The sequence below is a fragment of the Fusarium vanettenii genome (assembly GCF_000151355.1).
Source record: "Fusarium vanettenii 77-13-4 chromosome 9 genomic scaffold NECHAsca_27_chr9_1_0, whole genome shotgun sequence".
Classification (NCBI taxonomy): Eukaryota; Fungi; Ascomycota; class Sordariomycetes; order Hypocreales; family Nectriaceae; genus Fusarium; species Fusarium vanettenii.
In genome coordinates, this window is record NW_003315858.1 from 152923 (window position 1) to 174279 (window position 21357).

The 21357-nt window shown below is 50.7% G+C and overlaps 8 protein-coding genes across 8 annotated transcripts; 3 read left to right on the plus strand and 5 right to left on the minus strand.

The window, feature by feature from the left end:
- Positions 1 to 2514: 2514 nt before the first annotated feature.
- NECHADRAFT_12083 (uncharacterized protein) lies at positions 2515 to 4425 on the minus strand (the record flags this gene model as incomplete). Its single annotated transcript, XM_003043784.1, has 2 exons — positions 2515 to 3076; positions 3113 to 4425. Coding segments are annotated over 2 exons (1875 nt in total), but the record flags the coding sequence as incomplete, so codon positions are not given.
- A 1629-nt stretch (positions 4426 to 6054) lies between these two features.
- NECHADRAFT_122795 (uncharacterized protein) lies at positions 6055 to 6783 on the plus strand (the record flags this gene model as incomplete). Its single annotated transcript, XM_003043657.1, has 2 exons — positions 6055 to 6152; positions 6267 to 6783. The coding sequence occupies 2 exons, from the start codon at positions 6055 to 6057 to the stop codon at positions 6781 to 6783; spliced, it is 615 nt and encodes a 204-aa protein (XP_003043703.1).
- A 476-nt stretch (positions 6784 to 7259) lies between these two features.
- On the plus strand, positions 7260 to 8309 carry NECHADRAFT_48301 (uncharacterized protein; the record flags this gene model as incomplete). Its single annotated transcript, XM_003043658.1, has 1 exon — positions 7260 to 8309. The coding sequence occupies one exon, from the start codon at positions 7260 to 7262 to the stop codon at positions 8307 to 8309; it is 1050 nt and encodes a 349-aa protein (XP_003043704.1).
- Positions 8310 to 8514: 205 nt separating this feature from the next.
- On the minus strand, positions 8515 to 9699 carry NECHADRAFT_48303 (uncharacterized protein; the record flags this gene model as incomplete). Its single annotated transcript, XM_003043785.1, has 1 exon — positions 8515 to 9699. The coding sequence occupies one exon, from the start codon at positions 9697 to 9699 to the stop codon at positions 8515 to 8517; it is 1185 nt and encodes a 394-aa protein (XP_003043831.1).
- Positions 9700 to 10542: 843 nt separating this feature from the next.
- Positions 10543 to 12426, minus strand: NECHADRAFT_11770 (uncharacterized protein; the record flags this gene model as incomplete). Its single annotated transcript, XM_003043786.1, has 1 exon — positions 10543 to 12426. A coding segment is annotated over one exon (1884 nt), but the record flags the coding sequence as incomplete, so codon positions are not given.
- Positions 12427 to 13421: 995 nt separating this feature from the next.
- Positions 13422 to 15217, plus strand: NECHADRAFT_48179 (uncharacterized protein; the record flags this gene model as incomplete). Its single annotated transcript, XM_003043659.1, has 4 exons — positions 13422 to 13491; positions 13550 to 13912; positions 13965 to 14245; positions 14372 to 15217. The coding sequence occupies 4 exons, from the start codon at positions 13422 to 13424 to the stop codon at positions 15215 to 15217; spliced, it is 1560 nt and encodes a 519-aa protein (XP_003043705.1).
- Positions 15218 to 15796: 579 nt separating this feature from the next.
- NECHADRAFT_48128 (uncharacterized protein) lies at positions 15797 to 19426 on the minus strand (the record flags this gene model as incomplete). Its single annotated transcript, XM_003043787.1, has 4 exons — positions 15797 to 17182; positions 17315 to 17421; positions 17548 to 17776; positions 17831 to 19426. 4 exons carry the CDS (start codon positions 19424 to 19426, stop codon positions 15797 to 15799), a joined length of 3318 nt encoding a protein of 1105 aa, XP_003043833.1.
- Positions 19427 to 20264: 838 nt separating this feature from the next.
- NECHADRAFT_48298 (uncharacterized protein) lies at positions 20265 to 21101 on the minus strand (the record flags this gene model as incomplete). The annotated part of the gene is made up of 1 exon (XM_003043788.1): positions 20265 to 21101. One exon carries the CDS (start codon positions 21099 to 21101, stop codon positions 20265 to 20267), a length of 837 nt encoding a protein of 278 aa, XP_003043834.1.
- Positions 21102 to 21357: the final 256 nt, after the last annotated feature.

A 21357-nucleotide genomic window follows, 5' to 3' on the forward strand; every position in this document is an offset into this window, starting at 1 on the left:
TTCACGGCCGCGCCGCCACGGAGACGAGGCCGGCCATCGTCACGAAGGCTCTGAAGGAGGTTATTCTGCTGCCGGGTCAGTCTCTTCTCTTCTAGTCTCTTATCCTCTCGCTCTCGTGCTTCAACCATACACTTTAACTCATCTACACTAAAGGCACCATCTTTGACGCCCTTAATTTGCCGTCGACTTCGTGTGCGGCGTCCCTCAAGTCGTATATGTTCCTTATGTAAAGCGAGGCTATTCTCATGTGACTTTTGAGTCACAATGGCGAAGTCAATGCACGCTTCAGCGTGCCGGATAACCTTCCTCGTTGGTGTATCAAGGAGGGATATAGACCTTTGAATAGACTGATCAGAGAGCTGCTTCTTGACCCTCCTCGGGGTCACCTTATCCCTGTTTAATTTGACTGGGAATAGGGGCTTGTCTCGCTCTTCAGCGTGCCGGCGGAGCGGACCTAGGATGACTTCTGGGTTGAAAGGGGATAACCCTGACTTCTCGAACCCGACATATATGTGACAGGCCTTAAAGGCGGCTGCATACATCCGATTCCACTGGTTCAGGAAGTCGAATCGAGAGATCTGGAGACCGCCGGCCATCATGAAGTCCCTGAGTGCGCACTTTTGCTCATTCTTAAGGTATTGATAGACTCCTACGTCAAGAGGTTGCAGACGGTGGCTCATATGACTTGGGAGCCGGTACGGGATAATATCAAACATCCCACAATATCATAGGAATTCAGGATCCTCATGAGCGGAAAAGGAGTCCATCAGGAGGAGCCGGTACGAGGTCGGAGCCTTCTTGACTTGGTAGCGAGGTTTGAATGCATATTCCTCGTCAAATTGGGACTTCGTGATAGTCGTTGGGTAGCCAAACCACTCCTCAATAGAGGATCCGGCGAAGGTCTCGCTGGCGGCAAAGGAATAGCGGTTAAAGTGTTGCAGCCACTGGACAGCTCGATGAGAGTTATTGAAACCCGTATCAGTGAATGTGAGGACAACCCGGCCGTCAATATCAGCCCGGGTATATTCCTCTAATAATACCTTCGCCGTGAGTATCAGGAACGAAGGAATTGACTTCCCAGCTGCACTGACTGCATCAACAGAGGTCAAAGACTCCTTATTCCCGGGCTGAAAGACAGTCGTCCGTGTGTTCCGTTTCATCCGCGTAGAAAAGAGCTTGATACTACCATTTACCCACCCAATTTGTAAGGGGGTCTCGTCAAAGTTCCAAAGATCGCACTTTTGGATACCAAGGGTGCGCATCAGGGCGTCGAATTCCTTGAACCAATCGTCGATATGTTGTACATCAGTCTCGGCGGCGGCACGGGTGACTTCTTGGACTTTTGGGGACTTATATTGGAGCTCTGAATGACGCTTTTTAAACCTCCGTACCCACGATACTGATACAGGAGGCTGTGGGTTGTCAAATCGGTGTCCTCGAAGGAAACTGGCGTAGTTACGGATAGAGGCTTCTGATACCGCAAAAGCACTCCTTTCAACTGAACGGATGAAGGTCACTAAAGCCCGTTCTTCCGGCCCAGTCAGCGCCGTCGGAGTCCCTCCTTTAGAGTCAGAAGGCAGCGGCTTTCCAGCTTTCAATAGATATATATATTTCTTAGTCAGGGCAACATTTGCGTGGTGGAGCGCGGCTGTCTCCTTGATGCTGTATTTGCCTGGTGAGGGGTTCGCCCGAGTTGTCGGCGGGGTTGATGCCCCCGACAGATACGCATGCGCCGCACGCGCCGCAGCGGCGCTCTCTTTGCTTGAAAATCGAGGCATAGTTGGTTTCAATTAAGTATAAAGTCTAGCTTTAATTTGAAGCTATTCGGACTTCAATTGGTGGAGAAATGAGGCAATCAAGTTGCTCAAGGTGGTTACAGCAGTGACGCAGTTACAGGTTGTGATGCCCCCTCTGTGATGAACAGAGGGGTACGTAACTTGCTTACCTAACCCCCTGGGTAATTGAATACCTTGGCAGAGTATAAACACCAATGTCGCGATGATGATGCAGCAAGGGGTGCTAAAATCAGGTTGCATTTGGCCTGCAGGACTCCTTTCTCTGATAGCGACAATAAATACAAAACCAGGTACCTAAATTTTACACACTGCCAAACATTCACTTGACCTATCAGTCAGGCCTCGAACTCGTGAAAGCAAGAAAAGTGCTTGATCGGATTGGAACCCCTAGCCCATATCTGGCCAGAGCATACTCTCAGCGGTATCCATTTGCATCCAAAAAGCCTAGACAATACGTTAGCAAGGTCTCCGTGTACGATGATATATGGTTTAGTTAACTCACTGAAGAATCAATATCCAACCAGTCTGTTGTATTCCACTGACTGAACAAATGGGCATCATTGAATACAGAGGCGTTCCCAATGTCGACTTCTTGTCCTGGCATTGCGCCCACTACTAGTGCGTGTTCTGGTAGGTCACATTGGCCCATATCTGACAATTCCGCCGTCTGTTCTTGAGGATATGCCGTTGTACGAGCGTTTGAATCGGCTATTACGGTCCGAAACTCCTCTAGGATGACGGCGTATCGTCGGCTTGGTGAGTTAGAGGCAGTAGCCTTAGCCAGATGGGTATGGCATCTTTCAGCCAACTCAAGTAACATGGATCGATCATGTCTGGAGTTCGAATTCTTCATCCGAAGTTGTCGAATCTCCCACACATATGTGACAACCAAAGCGCAAAAGGTTACGTAGTGCGTCCACCAGAAGGCATGGAAGATCGGACCCTCTTGAGCCAGTTCATCGACCGTTTCCAACACCGCCTTTGCAGCCTTGATGCACTCTGTGACTTGGCTCTCATGTGTGTTGGACGAGCTGCCGAGAAGGAACAGTCGGTTGGCGTGTAAAATGGCATGCAAGTGTGCCAACCTCAAGACTGTCGCTTGGCGACGGTAGCTAGGAATGAGCATAGACGGGGGTATAGACCCAAGGTGTATCGGAAGACTCGCATGCCATTCTCGAACACGTTGAATGAGCCGGTTGGCAGCCGAAACTCGCTCAGCTTCCGAGATGGCACGGAAAGTATATACCTCTCGAGAGACTGACCCAACAAGTTTGGCGATTCTAGTTGTGGCTGACAGTTAGAGCCAAGTACTATACATAGGTAGGCACGATATTAAAGAGACTAACCTTGCGTGAAATATCAGGGCATCAATGTGGCAATCTTTGGGGGTATCGGCCGCATTGATGGGACCATCTACAGTCATTGCCTCATCGTCAACTGACTCTGGAAGATCTTGATTGATGTCCTCGTCGTGAAAGTGCCGCGGCCGCCCGAATATTACGGCAAGGTAGTTGTCAACGATGTACGCGGTCCAGAAAGTGCGAATACCACATTGCGTGTGAATGTAGTCATTCCGCGAGCTTCTTCCTCTCTTCCAGTTGCCACGACGGTAAAGACCAAGGGCTGTAACTAGATGAAGCGCGTTACCAAAGACATACCAGCCCCGATTGAACCGTGATGTGGTGAGTAGGTACAGGACGTGGATGACCTTGGCCTGCGCTGCCTCGAGTCTCGGAAACCCTGCTTCGTCGTCTGCGAAACGAGTTGACAGGACGTAAAGCTCATCACTGGCTCTGAGTGCCTGGCTCTCATCTTCGACCGATAAGAAACCCCTGGATTTCTCTTGATGGAGCCTAGCAATAGCCAGTGCAGCCAATACAATGGCCGCCTCTGCCCGACCAATGTCGCTCCACAAGGCTCGACCCTCGTCGTGATTCCTCTTCAGAATCGCCAGCCATCTCTCGGCTGTCGGCCGATGCAACATACGGTAAGTTGCGATACATACTTCGAAGTATAGTGCAAGAAGTTTGTTGCACTCGACAAGGTCTGGAAGGGTGGATAAGCCATTACCGGGGAACTCGGGCAATGGCTTGTCACCCGCCGTCATTAACGATTGGTTGTCGGACAGGGGTTGAGCTTTGCCCGATGCACCATTCTTATTCTGAGCCGAAAGGCGCTTCAGGGCTCGTTGGATAAATGTGAGGCCTGATTTCGAGTCAAACACTTGCCCCTGGATCTCCGCTATGGACAACTCTGGTGATGATCTGGATGCCACAGTGCTCTCATTTGGTCGACGCAAGAGACCAAGGTCATCACCAACGGCGGTGGTGGGTCCACGCTCAGCTGGTAATGCGTTGAGCCTGGATGTATCTTCGACAGATGGAAAAGCGCCCGTAGACGAACTCTTTGGGCGCGTCTCTGCTGGAGGTGGTGTTGGTGGTCGACCGCGGGTGTACTTCGCATCGTAGGAGCATTCTCTGCCCTTAGATACGCATTTCGCGCATGGTAGATCCCCAGTGCATCTGGCCTTTCTCGACTTGCAAAAGTCACATGCCCGGCTCACTTTGCGGACCTTGCGAGGCCCAGGGCCCTGATGATCGACTCTGTCCGATGACTTGCTGCGTTTGGATCTGCTCGATGTGAGCTCGGATGGAGTTGCGACGAGGACAGAGCGCGTCTCAGAATCTGTTTCAATACCTCCCCTGGCCTCGCTAGAGGGAGACAGCATCATATGAGGTGTTTCCTCCATTGAAAGCGATGATGGTGGAAGATTAATGGAGAGGCGGAAAAGGGGACGGAAAAGCTACGCGTTGACGTGAGGGGAGGCGGATAAATGAAGGCCATCTCACGTGCTCTCTTATCCGTGAACAACCGAGGCCATTCCTTGCTACCCTAGAGACACTCGACATTCTCTTGATAAACATGATTTCAAGGAACCATTCAGCCTATAACTCTTCTTCTATTATCCTAGAGAGGTAACATCCGTTTTTTCTGGGATACCCAGGGACTGCACAGTGAAATCCCACTGGAAGCGATTTTGGAGAGAATCCTTGCAAAAAAGACAATGACTGTGGCTTGATGGAAGTTGAAATTGGGAAAGATGGTATTTTCCGCGATTAGTCAGCACACACATCGCCAAAATTAGAGATAAAATCAAGAGCCTAAGGGAAAGAAGAAAGAAAGCGGTTTCGATTAAATACAAAATCATGAGCGCATCCTGAGTCCAGTAGCAATTGACGACGTGACTATTTTCAATTCAGAGAACTTTGCTATTTTTTGAGGTGGTGGAGGTGGTGGGCCAATACCAACAGCGAATCAGAAGCGATGAACTGCTGATCAGAAGTACTTGATCGGGCATAATAGACGCTATCAAGGGCAGGTACCTGCTAGCAGACTCATGCAACCACAACGCCCCAGCCACGCTTTATGCTCGATGCCCTTGTGCTGTGCATACGTATCCTGCCTGGAAAAGATCAACAGTAACCTTCGAGTCTGCAAAGCCTTCCAGCCTCGAGGTAGACTCGAGACCACCTACCCTGACACAGTGAAAGAAGGACCAGTCATTACCGAGATCCAACGTTACACCCGTGACTGAATATTGACGCGAGGGCAATAAATGATGTTGCTTTTGATCTGTGTAATGTTGACTTGGCTTATTACTAGCTCTCCACCTAAAAATAAATGTCACCACTGCTTAAATAAAGGCTGTGCCATTACAAATTTGGCTGCGGCTCTTAACACCGAGCCTGATCTGCCAAGAGTTGAATTAAAGCCTCAAAATGTAGATGCTGAGGTGAGCTGTCACCCATAAATAGGCTCCGTGTGTGATTAACCCACTCCACTCGAGGCTCCTTCGCACTGCCACAACAGCGAACAGGGATTAGATGCAGCTACGTGATTCGCTCACCCACGTCCAAGCCCGGCCCTCAGCTGAATGTCATCAAGGCTGAGGGCTTGGCTGGCAGGTGAGAGGATCGTAAACTCGTAAACTGGGGTAGTCTCGGCGGAGTCTTAGTGAGATGGCATCGGAACATCTGAACTAATCTAGATAGATCGGGGAAACAAATACAGATATAAGTATTGAAATCAGCTCTCGAAGTTGAGTCTTTTCCCCATCATCTCACACCATCGCCATCACCATCAAACACTCAACATCACCAACAACCAAGTTTACAGTGATCAACTTACTCTCACTGCCATTCAACCCTTTAATTATAAGATCCAATTTCTTGACCAATCTCCCCCCAACAACATCAAAATGCCTCTCATCAACAACATCTTCACCTCATTGGCCTGCCTCATGGCAGTGACCAACGCCATGCCTGCTAACATTGCTGCCCGGCAACCTTCAAACGAGTGCGCTACTGGCACATCTTTCTTCCACTGCGGTGAACACAAGGGATGCTTCGTTAAAGATCCTTGCGTTGAGCCAACCCCCTCAAACCCCTCAACTCCCGACAAGCCGGAAAGCGAATGCCCCTCTGGGTCGGGACAGACAGTCATCACGCCCTCGGCCATCTACAACATCTTCCCCAAGCACCCCGAAGTTGCCCAGCCTGCAGTTTCGGGTGTCCGCCTGGAATCTTATGATGGCGCCTCCCAAGTTGAGCAGGTGGTTGTCTTTAGCGGAATTCCCGCCGGAGCCAAGACTTGCAGCTTCGGCTGGAAGCAGGGAGAGAAGCTTGACCGAGTCTTCATTGTTAGGGGCAGCGATGGCGTGTCCGACGTGAGGCAGCTGTCGGGCTTCCCAGAGGGCAAGGATGTTACCTATAACTTCATCAAGCCTTTTGATGACGCTGAGAAGAACGTCGGAGGCATTGACTTTGCCAATTGGGACGATCTCGACGCCGCCACCCATGATGCCGGCGGCGTTGACTGTGCTGAGACCCTCTACTTCAAGGTTTCCCTTAGGAATGGAGACAGCGGCTCCAAGGTTTACCTCGGCCAAGACGAGAACAACGGTTATGACGTTTACTACTCCTGCTAGAGAAGAAATGATGCAGAAAAGGTGTGCATTTGATATGAGCTTATGACTTGGGGTTGGCGGCAATGGGTTTTTCTTCTTTTAATACACTTTTAGATCATGGGTTTTACTTTTAGACTAGGGATTCAATACACGCATGACATTTTAGAGCTAGCATCTAGACATGAGAGAAGTGAATGTTTTCTAGTTAGACCACCCCTGAAGGAACCCTCCGAGCCAAGAGCTCATTCGGAAGTTTGCGTCTCCTCATATTTCGAAAGCTTCCGAACCCTCCGAAGTCACCAGGTCATCAGAGCTCATTGTCTATATAAGTTTTAGCACACTGGCTCTCATTTTGTGAGATTGTTATTCTTGGATTAACGGAACGTGCATCTCAGTACCTTGACTTCCCCGCGATGGCAACCACACCCAACTCCACAGACTTCATGGATTCAATACCCAACACAATGAAGAACAACTCACCCCCAATTCCTTCTACCATGAAAGCATGGCGATTCCACAAAGCTGTTGGAGGAGCTGAGAAGTACCTGAAATTTGAAGACGTGACTCTTCCCACCTCGTTTCACTCACTCCCGCCGCAATCATCCCTCATCAAGGTTTCCATTGTTAGCCTTAACCCCGTCGACATCAAGTTCGCCGAAACCCCCTTCGTTGGTCCATACCTTCATCCGATGCCTGCCATTCCGGGCCTCGACGGTGTCGGCCATGTGGTCAAAACGACAGACAGTACTCTCCACGTGGGCCAGCTTGTCATGTTTCGCCTACTCGAGAAGCAGCCAGAAGGGGCTTTAGCTGAGTATGTGCTTGTTACGAGTGAGGGCTGTGTGCCAATTCCGAGCGGCGTTTCACCAGTCCAAGCTGCGACCGTAGGCACTTGTGGCGTGACGGCATGCCAGGCCATCGCCCCTTTTGTCTTTAAGTACAATTCGATCAAGCCTGATGGAAAAGAACCTTTCAAGGTCTTCGTGAATGGTGGCTCAGGAGGTACTGGAACATTTCAGATCCAAATCGCCAAGGCAGTTGGCTGTTACGTCGTCACGTCCTGCTCAACTCCCAACGTTGATCTTTGCAAATCTCTCGGAGCGGATGAGGTCATTGACTATCGCCTGGGCCCTGCCGAGGACGCACTTCAAGAAATGGTTCAAAGTGGAAGGAGTTCACCGTTTGACCTCGTTGTCGACAACGTTGATTTGCCTTGGAGTCTGTACAAAGCAGCAACCCACTACATGAAGCCTGGGGGAACATATGTCCAAATAGGCGGCGATGTTAGCTGGCAGGGCATAAAAGAGCTGTTTTGCATTAAACTACTGCCGGCTTTCTTGGGCGGTGGGCCGAGGCAGTGGGAGTTCTTGGCCATGAAGACCAGCCGCGAGGATGCTGAGCGTGTGCTTGGCTGGATGCAAGAAGGGAAGATTCGAATACCCCTTGATGAAGAGTTTGGCTTTCATGAGGTACCGGATGCATATAGAAGACTCAAGGCTGGAAGGACCAGAGGAAAGATTATTGTACACGTTTCGAATAGCGAATGACGCTCGGTAGGTGCTATGGTTGGCTAGCTAGGTATGTGTCACAGGGAACAAGTTGCGAGTCTCTTGCTACTACTAGTGGTCAATGTGGTATAAGTGTGTAAACTCTTTATATATAACGCTGTTCTAGTCTTTAGGTCGCTATGCTTTCATGATAGTCTATCGCTCTATTTCTCAGACCAAGCAATCCGTTGCTTCCACCAGTGTTTTACTTCGAAGCCACCTCCATGGCCTTAATGGCCCAAGCCCGTCGGGCATTGACGTACTCGGGAGAGAAGGGATAATCATTGTAGCCAATGTCAGAGCCCTTGATGTAGAAAGACTGTCTATGATAGTCATTCAAGGGGATGCCGTTCTTGACTCGCCAGACCAGGTCAGGGGTCGACAAAAAGAGTCGACCAAAGGCCACGATGACGTCCCACTTCTTATAGTGTCCATCCACAGCGTCGGCAGCTGAAGTCGGAGAGTAGTTGCCTGCGACAACGACAGGCGAGAGGTTGTCCCAGATGTTGAGGATAAAGTCGAGGGTCCTGTTCTCCGCAGAATTCTCCGCGCTGGCAATCAGGAGCTTCGCGGGGTCTCCGCGGGCTTCAACCAGGGACAAATAGGCCAGGGCACCAATCTTCTTCAGCTCCTTGACGATGTAGATGTACTGAGCCTCGATATCAGAAGATTCCGCTCCCTGGAACGAAGCATAAGGCGAAAGTCGAACAGCCACGCGCTCAGGGCCAATTTCCGCCGCGACAGACTTGACGACCTCGAGAAGCAGACGAGCACGGTTCTCGATAGAACCTCCCCACTTATCGGTACGCTGGTTCACTGAGTCGGAGATAAACTGATCCAGCAGATAACCGTGGGCACCGTGAATCTCGACACCATCGCCGCCAGCAGCGATGACCCGCTTTGAAGTCGCAACAAAGTCCTGAATAAGAACCTGGATCTCCTCCTCTGTGATGGCCTCAGGAACTTCAGCATCAGGGCTCATCGGCACTGCGCTCGAAGATCGATACTTGAAGCCTCGCTCCCTTTGGTACTCTGGGTTGGAAGCTCGGCCTTGAGACCAGAGCTGTTGGAACCAAACACCCTTGTTGGCATGAACGCCAGCAATAACCTTCTTCCAAGCAGCGACTTGCTCATCGGTGACGAAAGATGGGCCTTGTCGCTCGCCAGTGTCCTGCATAGAGACTCCTGTAGCCTCTGAGATAATCAAGGTTCCTGGAGTAGAAGCTCGCTCAGAGTAATATCGCTCCACAAAGGGCTTAGCGACATGGCTGGTGTCGTGACGGTAGCGAGTAAGAGGGGCCAGGGCAATGCGATGCTCAAGCTGGGCGGGGCCAAGTCGGAGAGGCTGGAAGAGTCTGCTGTCGGCAGATGGTGCTGGTGTTGAGCCCATGATGGATGTGGGGGATAAGACAAGAACAATGATGTTGCTTTTCGGCTCGGTGTTCGATCAGTTCAGACTCTTGTATCAAGTTACAAGAAAGTGTATGTGATTGATTGTGATGTGATGTATGTCATTGAAGAAGTTGGGTTGTTGGCCATTTATACTAGCTCAACATAGACCGCCTGTTATCTACCCCAACCAAGACGTGCATGGGCCACCGCGGAAAAAACATTCGAGAAACGCTTAGAAATAGACAATATGGAGACATTATTAACCAAGCCCGAAGACTCAGCAACTCAAGCCTTGATCTTCTGTGGGGCCTGAGGCGTCAACTCCGAGACTCCGACTTGGTGATCCCTGACAGTCTCCACAGGCACTGAAGCATCAGCCAACGGGAGAGACTCCCCGTCGTCATGACTCGAGTGGCCAATAGGAATAACTCCTGAAGTTGAGCTGATTCAGCTTTTCACTGACGTCATCAATCCGAGAAGATTCGGCATCAAGCACGGCATTGCATTTATCAGTTATCAGTAATCGTTCCTAGTTACTCGAATAACCTCAGCCTGATCCCACTTCTTGAAAACCTTGTCCTCCTCATTGCACGGTGGATAAAGAGGCTTCCCCCGCGTTAAGAGAAACGCCTGGCCAAAGCACATCCATCCCCGCCCAGAAATCTACCCCAAGGGCCATGTCGAAAAGATCCACGTCTGTCGTAGTGTTGGGGTTGATATCACGGTTTCCAGCCATGACATTTGAAGAGGAGATACCATCAACCGAGGCATTCGTGTTGATTGACGAGTTGCCCATATTGACCTCAGAGCTCTGAGTAACAGCAAGACCATCCATGACAGAGTCGAGATTAGACGACAAGGTACGCACGATAATAGCTGCTTTTGCCGCAGCCTCAAAGCCAGCCCCGAATCTATCCAGAGAAGATACCGCAAGCTTGATTGCGCCCCGGGCAGCTGAAGTCAGTGCATGTTGCGGATAGGCCACAACGAAACCGACAAGTGTCATGGCTCCATTCCACTGCCACTGGAAAACCTGATGACAACCGTGGAGGAGTGGCGTACCAGACAGAATTTGATGGGTGATGTTACAAAGCTCTATGGCATGAGATGCGCTTCTCCCAGCCATCTCGTAACCCCGACCGCCGGGTGCTTGATGAGTAGTGAATGAGATGAATGGGCGGTGGAGGTTGGCGTATATGTGGCAGTACTCCAGTTCTAGAAGTAACCGCTGCCGTTGGAGCCAATTAGGTGCATACTGCTCAATGTCCAGAAGGGACCCGTCCATTGAGAAAGCTTTGCCCTGATCCTTGCGACCAGTCTTTAGTGCGCTAGGAATCTGCTTAACCCAGTCTTCAAGACCCTTTGTGAGTGGGTAAATGGCATTTGCCAAATCTTTCAAACGGTCCGGATATTCGTAAACCGTTTTCCCACTTGCTACACCCAGATCATGGTCATATGTGGCATTGTGAATAGTTCGAGCGACTCTATAAAGCCTCACTCGATTCAAGTTGAAGCTTAACCAAGTCGTATCGTTTGCAACAGGAGCAAAAGTTGAGCCGGAGAGTATAGCAGCGTCGAGGCTATCGCTTGGTAGTTCCGGCATGACGTGGGAATCTTGGACCAGAAACGGACGGCCCAATTTCAGGCCCACCAGGGTATCCAGCTCAAACACTGTCCACCATAATCGTCGTCTCATCTGTCGTTCAGATTCCGCCATACTCGGCGAAGGGTCGATATGGAGGCCCAGTGTGTACGCTGTGCGCACAGCCAAACCACTGATGCTGTCGGCCATGTTGTGGAATGAGCCACTGCATACATATGCGGCGCAGAGCAGTTGGCATTGGAGGGTCGATATTGATGGGCTTTGAACCTCGCAAGCGAGAAGAGCTTGAGCACGTCGATAGTACCATCTGCCAGCCATTGTGGCATCGTAATCTTGAGTGAGGTTTCCTTGCTCTCCACGGGGCAGTTTCGAAGTACCGTACTGCATGCACATGGCAATGACTATGTCGACAAGTGCAGAAGGCCTCCTCGAGTTCCCGGGTGGTACGTTGGTGTAGAGTGATTGGTAGTGACTGTTGAAGGATGCCTCGTCCAATACGGAGTAGAGTGAGGTGTGATAACTTTGCCAGAAAAGGCTGATGAAGTAGCCCTCTTGAATAGAGGTGAGGTATACAGCAGAATTATTGATCTCGGCAAGAGGTGCTAAGAGACGCGAGGAATCGTCGGGCGGATTGGGTTGGCCAAGTAACTCGAGGTTACTCGCAAGGTGAACCAGCATGTTATCGGCTTGAGCATTTAGGAATGTGCCGAGGCGATGAGTAAAGTAATAGAGAGAAGAGGGTCCAAGCCACTGCCCATGAGGTGAACACGCCGGTCGGATATGAATGCCATCCCAGTACTTGGTCTTTGCCGGTGGTTGGAGCTCAGTGTTCTGGGGAGTTCGTGTCGTGAATGGCGGCGATGCTTCTTCTCGCTGAGTTTCCGAGCTTGAGATCCTTGCACTGCGTTCTCTCTGCAATTCATTTTCCAGCTCTTTTACTTTTGCTTTCAACCTTTCAATCTCATTGATTGCCTGAGGAAGTGACGACGGCTTGCTGGTGCCTGTGTTGCTGCACGATTTACCACGTGTTCGACAGTTGAGACAGGGTATACTGTCGTCGCATTTGATGCGATGAATACGACATGCATCGCAAGCTCTGCTGACTTGCTTGCGTTTCCGCCTTATTCCGAAGCTTTCAGGGGTTTGTGGTGAAAGGGCTGAGTGGCTATGGCTGGCGGTAGTTGCTGGTGTTGCCATTGCCATCTCGTGTGAGCTGGAAGCGTTTTGGGATAATTGAGGCACTGCGATGATGATTGACTTGTGCTCATGACATAAACTTAGAGACGCTGTTGCAGACTGAGTAGGTATAAGCAGGATGAGAATAATAATGTTAATAGTGAGCTGACGGAAAACCTGGATCGAAATTGGTAATCGAATTAGCCTTATGGATGACGCAACACGTGACCCTAGAGGTCTCTGGAGCCAATGGCGGTGTACACAGCAATAAACTTTATATAGATACATACAAGTCTCAAGTTCATACATCTATCCTATAAGATAATGGCTTAGTAGGTAATAAAGCTATGGTGTGTGATAATGGAGAACTCATAAGTTATGCTATGAATATTTATGAATAGGTAGTGACAAGAGTCTCCTCTTTCTTGTGAAACTTATCCACGTGTCATTCATTACACACTCTCAAAAACCACGAGCCAATAACTTAGACCACAGAGTATAGGCCTAGAAATCCTACGAGCTATCCCCAAGTCCTAGTATTAACCAAAGTCAACTAGAATCGATTCCAACCTGCAGGAAGTATTCATTGAAGGTAATTCATTCTCGATTTTGTGAGTCTCCCGGGTAGGTTCTCCTTTGTTATCTCCCCGCCCCCGAATTCTCACAACCAACCTCCACCTTTGACCCATCACGTGCATCAAGTGTCTCAGGTTGATCAACAGACCCAGTTTAACAGCTGCTAGCCGGAAGATTAGCTCCTCGGATTACCAGAGTTAGAAGTTGTAGCCACGGGTGCACAAACTACGTGGGGGCTGAGTTCGGGTTCCGGGCCGCAAATCCTTCTGCTAAATTAGCCGTTGGTCGTTTTTACCCCGCGGGCAGAGGCAGCAGCGAGATCTCAATCTTTTTGACTAACATTCGCAAGAGAAAGAAATAAGATCATGTCGCCAGGGAACAAGAAGCAAAACTCCGATCCAAATGCATTTCCTACGAGACAGCTTCTAGTTCTTGGTATGCTCCATATTTTCCATTAACGCCACCCGCACCGTTCGCTAACTGCATGTCTCAGCAATATGCCGTTTCTCAGAGCCCATCGCCTTCAACTCGATCCTGGCGTACACATTCGTCATGGTGAAAGATCTAGGTATATCTGACAAGGATGCCTCTTTCTACGCTGGACTTCTAGTATCCGCCTATGCCGTCGCCGAGGCGTTGACGTCGATGGGCTGGGGACTCTTGTCGGACCACATTGGCCGCAAGCCCGTCGTGCTGCTTGGCCTTGTAGGCGTCGGCATTTCGAGTCTCATTTTTGGTCTAGCTAAGCAGTACTGGGTTGCGCTATTGGCACGATTCATTGGCGGGGCGCTGAATGGCAACGTCTCGGTTATGCAGACCATGGTAGCCGAGATGGTCAAGCTGCCAGAGCATGAGCGTGGGTGCCCTCACCGACATTGGAGGCTTGATCGATGCTAACTATTCTTCAGCCAAAGCATATGCCGTGCAGCCGTTTGTATGGACGTTGGGAGGCATCATTGGCTCTGCCATGGGAGGATTCCTGGCCCAACCTGCCATATTCTACCCGTCACTTTTCCCTGAAGACGGGTTGTTCGGCCGTTACCCGTATCTGCTACCCAACCTCGTTTCTGTTGCGGTTGTTGCTATCGCCGTGGTCCAGGGCCTCTTTTTTCTGGAAGAGACCAATGCCAAGCCTAGCAAGGAGATCAACGGCAGTGATCAGCACAATCAAAACGAGCAATCGACCGCGGTGGCTGACGACGATGTTGAGCCGAATGAGGAGACCACCCTTCTTCGTCGACCTTTGAGGCGTACTAGCGTTCCTCGCAGAGCTGTCTCAACTTCACTCAGTCGCTCTCGGCCGCAATTCGCAGAGTCGAGTCTCCCACTCCCCGTTGAGCATGACTTTATCGACTTGCGCCGCTCTTCCTTTGGTACCGTTCACTCTATTAGGCTACCGGATGAGTTGCGCCCTCCCTCGACGGAGCCACCGGCCTATGAGGGAAAAACGTTTAATTTTACCGTCATGATGCTCATCCTTGCTCTGTTGATATTCTCGTATCACCAGATGGCTGCTGGTAGCCTGCTCGCCACATATCTTCTGGATGTGCCAGAAGTACCATCGGGCAGGTTTGATTGGCGGGGCGGACTCGGCTACACGGTGCACGACGTCGGCACGTATCTCGCCGTTAATGGTGCTTTGGGCTTGCTTATTCAGGCTGTCATTTTCCCCGTGTTTGTAGAACGGGTTGGCGTCTGGCACTCATTCCTGTGGATGATTGTGCTATACCCCCTGACCTACACGCTGATGCCCTTCCTGTCAGCCCTCAATGAGCCGTTGGTCTCGGGCGGTATCTATCTCTCGCTGTTCATGCAAAGTTTCTGCGGTATGATAGCAATGCCTGTTTGCCTCATCCTGCTCAAGGACGCCACTCCTTCGCCTCAGGTGTTGGGCAGAGTCAATGGCCTCGCCATGTCTGGTGCATGCCTGGCGCGAACGATAGCTCCGCCCCTCGCTGGAGTTATCTACAGTGTTGCAGGCTCGGTCATTGCTTGGGCCAGCTGTATAGGAGTGGCCCTGTTGGGTGTGCTACAGCTCCTATGGGTTCCAAGAAGCCGTATCCGCAGGGACGAACTTGTTGTGGACAATGGCCTTACGAAACATCTTACCAACGACTCTCGGTCCGGTGTAGCTAGTAGTGAGAGGGCTGATAGGCCTTGAAAGGGGCCGCGAGAATGGTATGAAGAATGAGTCTTGGCCATTGAGGAACACAAGAGCCCTTACGGGTGGTTGAATATCGCTGGAAAACGCCGAAGTAAACAAATCGGAATTGCGGATGAAAGAAGAGGAGAGAACACCGGGAGGAGTTCCAGTAGTGAAATGAGGGGACCTAATCATCCGGAAGCGATCATTATACATCTAGGAGTTTTTGTTATTCTACATTTTTAACAGCCGTTTTTAGAATGCCCAAATCTATTAGCTAGATATTACCCAAGACGGGCCAATCTCATTGATGGACCCCTATAAAGCATCTTCAACGAAGTACCGTTCTGTGAAAGTACTTTCTCAAGTAGGTTGGCCTACTATGAGCCATGAGTTTCTAAATAATGACTGTCTCCTATGGATCAGCTACTTCCCTTAGAAGTCGGAATTTCACCCATGTGCAGGCCTTTCGGCTGGCGAGCCTCCGGGATGAAACCCGACCACCGGGCCGAAGAGAGACACATGAAACAGAGGGCATTTATACTTGATAGGAGTAACCGTGACTAGAGAATAAAAGAAATCACAGGACACTTTAATCTACAGATACTGACTAATGAATGTAAAAAACAGGACGCGGCCCGAAGGGCAACCGATAGCCAGAGCCGAACCTGAAGTGGCACACGACGATGGCCGGATATCGGGAGGCAGGTATAACAGATTGCGTCTCTCCCATCCATCCCAGGCAGTGATCCAAGATCCATCGACATTTACGCCATAGCCTGTGGGCGTATGCTCAGGCGAGAAAGAGACCAAGGGGCCTCTGGAGTAGTGGCCCTCCAATGTCCTCATGACCTTGCCGGTGGCAATGTCCCAGATCCTGATAGTCTTGTCATCTGATCCAGACACAACAAGCTTATCATCATTCGAGAATGACACTGACCTGACCCCGTCCCCATGGCCGATCAGAGTCTGCAAAATTGTGCCTGCTGTGAGATCCCAAATCCTAACAGTTCCGTCATCTGACCCAGAAATTATAAGCTTACCGTTGTTAGAAAAGCTTATCGATTGTGTACGACCATGGCCCTCAAAGGTCTTCTTGATGCCACCAGTCTTAGTGTCCCAGATCTTGATAGTACCGAGTTCTGACCCTGAAGCCACCAGCTTGCTGTCTCTTGAGAAGGCCACTGAGAAAACCAAAATTGTGTGCCCGGTTAGCACAAGGAGCCTTTTTCCTGTTCCAACATCCCATATAATAGTAGTCATATCGAACGACCCAGATGCCACGAGCGCATTGTCGGCCGAGAATGCCACCGATGTAATGAGGCTAGTGTGGCCCTTACAGGTTTGCTTCACCTCTCCCGTAGCGGTATCCCAAATCTTCACAGTCTCATCATATGAACCGGAGGCCATGAGCTTTCTGTTGGGCGAAAACGCCATCGACGTAACGTCCTTGCCATGTGCTCCCACTGTCCGACGTTCTCTGTTGATAGTGGTATCCCAGATCCCGATAGTTCCATCGCTTGAGCCAGATGCAACGAGCCTGCCGTCCATTGAGAAGGCCACTGAACGGACGGAATTCCAATGGCCCTCGAATGTCTGTCTGACCTTGCCTGTCGTAGCATCCCAGATCTTCACTCTGGTATCATCTGAACCGGACGCCAAGAGCTTGCTATCAGCCGATAACGTCACTGACCAAACCGAGCCAGTATGGCCTTTGAGTGTTTTCATAGCCTTGCCTGAAGAAACATCCCAGATCTTGATGGTATTGTCCTCGGACCCAGATGCAACGAGACTGCCACCAGTCGAGAAGACTACCGACCCAACCCCACTCCTATGACCCTTGAGGGTGCGTGCCAGTGCGCCTGTGGCAACATCCCAGATTTTGATAGTCTTATCGCGTGATCCGGAGGCCATGAGCTTGCCATCAGGCGAAAAGGCCACCGACCTAATGTTATCGTCATGACCCTTAATCAATCGGCCAAGCTTGCCTGTTGTGGAATCCCGGATTCGAATAGAATGGTCGGTACTAGTGGCCACAAGCTTTCCATCAGGTGAGAATGTCACCGACATAACCCTGTAGTCGCCATCTTCGCCCTCGTGAAGAGTTTGCTTGACGTCGCCTGTGGCGATATCCCATATCTTGACAGTCCTGTCGTATGACCCGGATATCAGCATCTTTCCGTCTGGGGAAAATGCCAGAGAGCGGATGGAGTTATGGTGATCTCTGAGTATCCTCTGAACCTCGTATGTTCCCATATTCCAGATCTTGATAATCCCGTCATGCGATCCAGACCCCAGGAGCCTGTTGTCTGGTGACAGTGCTACAGCCCAAACCGGATCGACGCGACTATCGAGAGTTGCGACCAGAGGGGTCCAGACCTGGTATGCTTCAGGTTTGATTGTTACCCATCGTGGTTCCTCCTTCTTGAACGACTCTCGTATCGTGTTGCTGACGGGAGCAAACAAAAGGGCTGCGACATAGGTTTGGAGTGGTGCATCCTTGAGCAGAGGTCCATTGTGGAGAATGAACTGACGTGCGTTTGAGGTTAACGAGAGAAAGGAATTACTGGGCGATGTCTGTAGAGATATTAGCATAGGTAGATACTGCCTAAGGGAGTGAGGATGACTTACTCTTAGCAACCTGTCCAACTTCGTCACGGCATGAACACCATCAGATATGGCCCGGCAGAGGCTCAAGGCCTCAAGCCAATGAAGAAAGAATGCCTGAACGAATCTGTGGGCCGCACGTTCGTCAAGGAGATCATCTTCGGGCTGGGCTTCGCAGACATGATCCACCCAATAGACACAGGAGTATCGCACTGGTGTAAGTGGATCTGGCCATGGCGCCTGGATGTTATCGATTGATATTCCGGGGTGGCTAAGGTTGTAGATGTCTCTTCGGAGACACTTTTGCATGGCAATGAGCGACTGTCGGAATACCCTGTGATGGGCCACCCCAAGGCCAGAGGGGAACACAGTGGATGCTGCTTGGTCCCTCAAGTAGTCTCTGGCTGACTGATGCACAAAGTAGATTATCCCATCTCGGACAGCGAGGAAAGAGCCGCAACGCTCTATATCCTCTTCCAGGAACTCCTCGTCGTCAGACTCCTCCTCTGGAGGCTGCACAAGTGAAGCAAGTTCGACTAACGTGAGTGGGCGATATGCAACTGTCACGATGGCGAGGATCTCGTAACAAAGCTTGGCGTCGTCCTTGTTTAGGCGACGAATTCGGTCTACCATCTTCTCATACAAGGAATCGAGCCCGGGTGGAAAGGCCTTCAGTGCCGAGAGTACAGTGCGGCGGGAACATTCCTTGATGTCCTGACACACCAAGGCCACCCAAAGGAAGGTATCGTTGGCATTTAAGGACAAGTAATCTCTGACAGCCTCCTTTGTCTTGTCATTGTACTTCTTCCGAACCGCCAGTTTCTGGACCCGGTGCTGAATGTATGAATCGACAGCTGCTGAGATGAACTCTTGGTTGCGCTCCAGGCTCAGACTCGTCACTTCCGTGGCAACATCCAGCCGCTCCGCGATGCTTGGCCAGTTGCGGCTTGTGACGATCCACTTGACCCGGGAAGATGTGCTCTTGACAATGAGGTTGAGTAGGTCCGGGAGACCAGCTACGCATTCGTCAAGGGCGTCGATCATGATGTATGTCTCTTCCAGGCTTGGATCACTCAACACGTTGTTGAAGATGTCATGTAGGGCCACCCACGCATTCTCGTCCGAAAAGAGTTGCTTCCCTACATCTTTGTATCTCTTCTGGACATGCGAAGCCAGTGAATCTTGCTGTACCACAAGAAGGTAGATAAGGCCCCTGAGCACGGCCGTGGCACTGTTGATGCGCGAGTCGGCGGCCTGGCAGAAGAAGTAGGACAGCAATGTTTTGGCTTCTTGATCTACTAATCGTGTGGTCGGTCCCAATTCGTCAAGGAGGCCGCAAAACAGCATGGTCTTGCCCTTGCCGGGGTCGCCTTTGATCCAGAGCAGGTTACGATGTTGATCGTCGCGCCAGTTTCGGAAATTGTCATGGCTGAGGATCCAGCGGTATGAGTCCTTCACCAAGCCGCCTCTTGCGCCCTCGATGCGCTTCTTGTCATCGCGTGGATCGGTGGTTCGTAGGTCGGAAAGGCAGTGATCATCCCCATGGTTATAATAGTGCCTGTTGCCGATGTGAATGTTGGCGTTGCCGCTGGCAGTCAGGGCGTGGACGGTATTGGACATTGTATATGCGAGGCTCCCCGTGATGTTTTTGTGAGGATACACCTGGCCGTGTGTCAAAAGCCTGAGTAGTCATCGATCGCCCTCTCTTCCAACACGTGTGAGTTGAAGTTTTGTCCGCACGACTCCCGATTCCTAGCAGGCATCAGATCCATATACCCGAAATTATCGAGCACAGTCCAAAATTAAGCCACATGCAGCCTGGGTTCAGCTCTGGTTTAGCTGCATTGTTGCCCAATGACGGGGATGATATAGCCGCTGTGTGAGCGGAGCCACAAGTTGACATAGCCACCACATCTTGGCCACAGCCCCCCTGGTGCTGATTCAAATTCACTCTTGAAGAGTCTCTCAACTTTCTTCATCACTGATTGTTACAGGGTATACGATAATTCAACGCCGTATCCAAAATTCCATGATTACTTCACTCCAGTCAGGAACTGGGTTACATCATAAACCTAGGGAGTACATCATCGGTCAAATGGGGGGAATCCACGCAACGCATTTAGGTGGGGCCAAAATACTCAGGAGGTGTCTTGTATTCCTAAAGCGTGGACTGCATTGTGAAATGACATTTCTCATGTTTGGCCGGGCCTCAGTCTGGACTCATAAGTCATCAGACACTCTTGGCAGCGATGCATGCAAAAGTTTCATTACGCAACCAGTAGTTTTCAGCTGCTGACGCCTGCCCAATGCGCAACTCCCGCAAAGATATTGCAGTGTCCGGAACCCTCAATTCAGGCAGAATGGGAAAAGCATGTTGGACAACAAATACTTTGAGAAAGTACCTAGTAAAGAGACATAAGTCACCACATATCACCACCCAATGCCCTAAATACGCGCCTTAGTCACCATATCTGTTCCCAATGTGCACCGTAGATGAACCCTTTGCAGTCACAGAGCCCGCCTCGTTGCGAGTGCGATCGTCCAGTCCTATCGCGGTGCTCAACGCGCTCGTGCTCCAGTCGTTCCCCAGCCGCACCTTGGCATTCTCCTCGCCTTGGATTTCCCTGACGTAGTTCCTCACAGAGATGGTGTTGGTCTTCTCCTTAACTGCAGCAGCCAAAAGACAGTCAGTTCCATTGGCGGTTTCCTGGAGCACCGTCAGACTCTCCTCATCGCTAATGTCCTCGATCTCGATTTGAACAAGATGGCACTGGGCCTGTTCGGCGGGAAAGACCTTCTCTAGGTCATCAACAAAGCCCGTGACCTCTCCAATCAGTTTTTCGAAATATTTCGCGTCGTAGAGCGCCCATGTTGTTTTCCTCATCAGACTGACATCTCTCTGCTTAGGTGGGCTAATTTTGGCCCATCTCGCGTGGAGGCCTCGGAAGACAGGTTGGAGATTTTCATCGCTGAGGCATTCGAGCTCTTCCTTTGGTGCCTTACGCTCGTAGCGCTTGGATGATCTTTGGATGGTATCGAAAAGGTTGGCAATTTCTTCAAGGATCTCCTGTATCTCCTCTGACTCCGTATCGGTAAACTGGGGGTTCTCGTGGATATTAACGGCCTCTCCCCATCGGTTTAAGCGGCGTTTCGCGATGTCAAGCTTGAGCCGGCACCGTCCAAAATCCTGCACAAAATGGCGACCAAGTTGAACGTACTCGAAGCATTCTACGCATTGCTGGAATAGGCCTGCGAGACCGATAGCACCGGTCACAATACCAAAGGTTTCAGCCATGCTCGTTTTTGTCTCTTTGGGGGATATGCAGAGTTTGTAGGATGCTGGTGATCAGAGGAGAAGGTCAGAGGAGAAGAAGGTGGCTCTCTGAGAGCCTGCCTGCCTGCTTTTTGCCGCCAGCCTGATCCTCCATCTGCACTGCCGATTTGCCAAGCCTGGTTTGCCCAGCTTTGGTGTCTCCGCACCAAGGCACAGCCTCCTTGTGGCGTCTGCAGAGAGGTGGAACGGGCTTGAAAGCTGAAAAACGGGAGTGCCT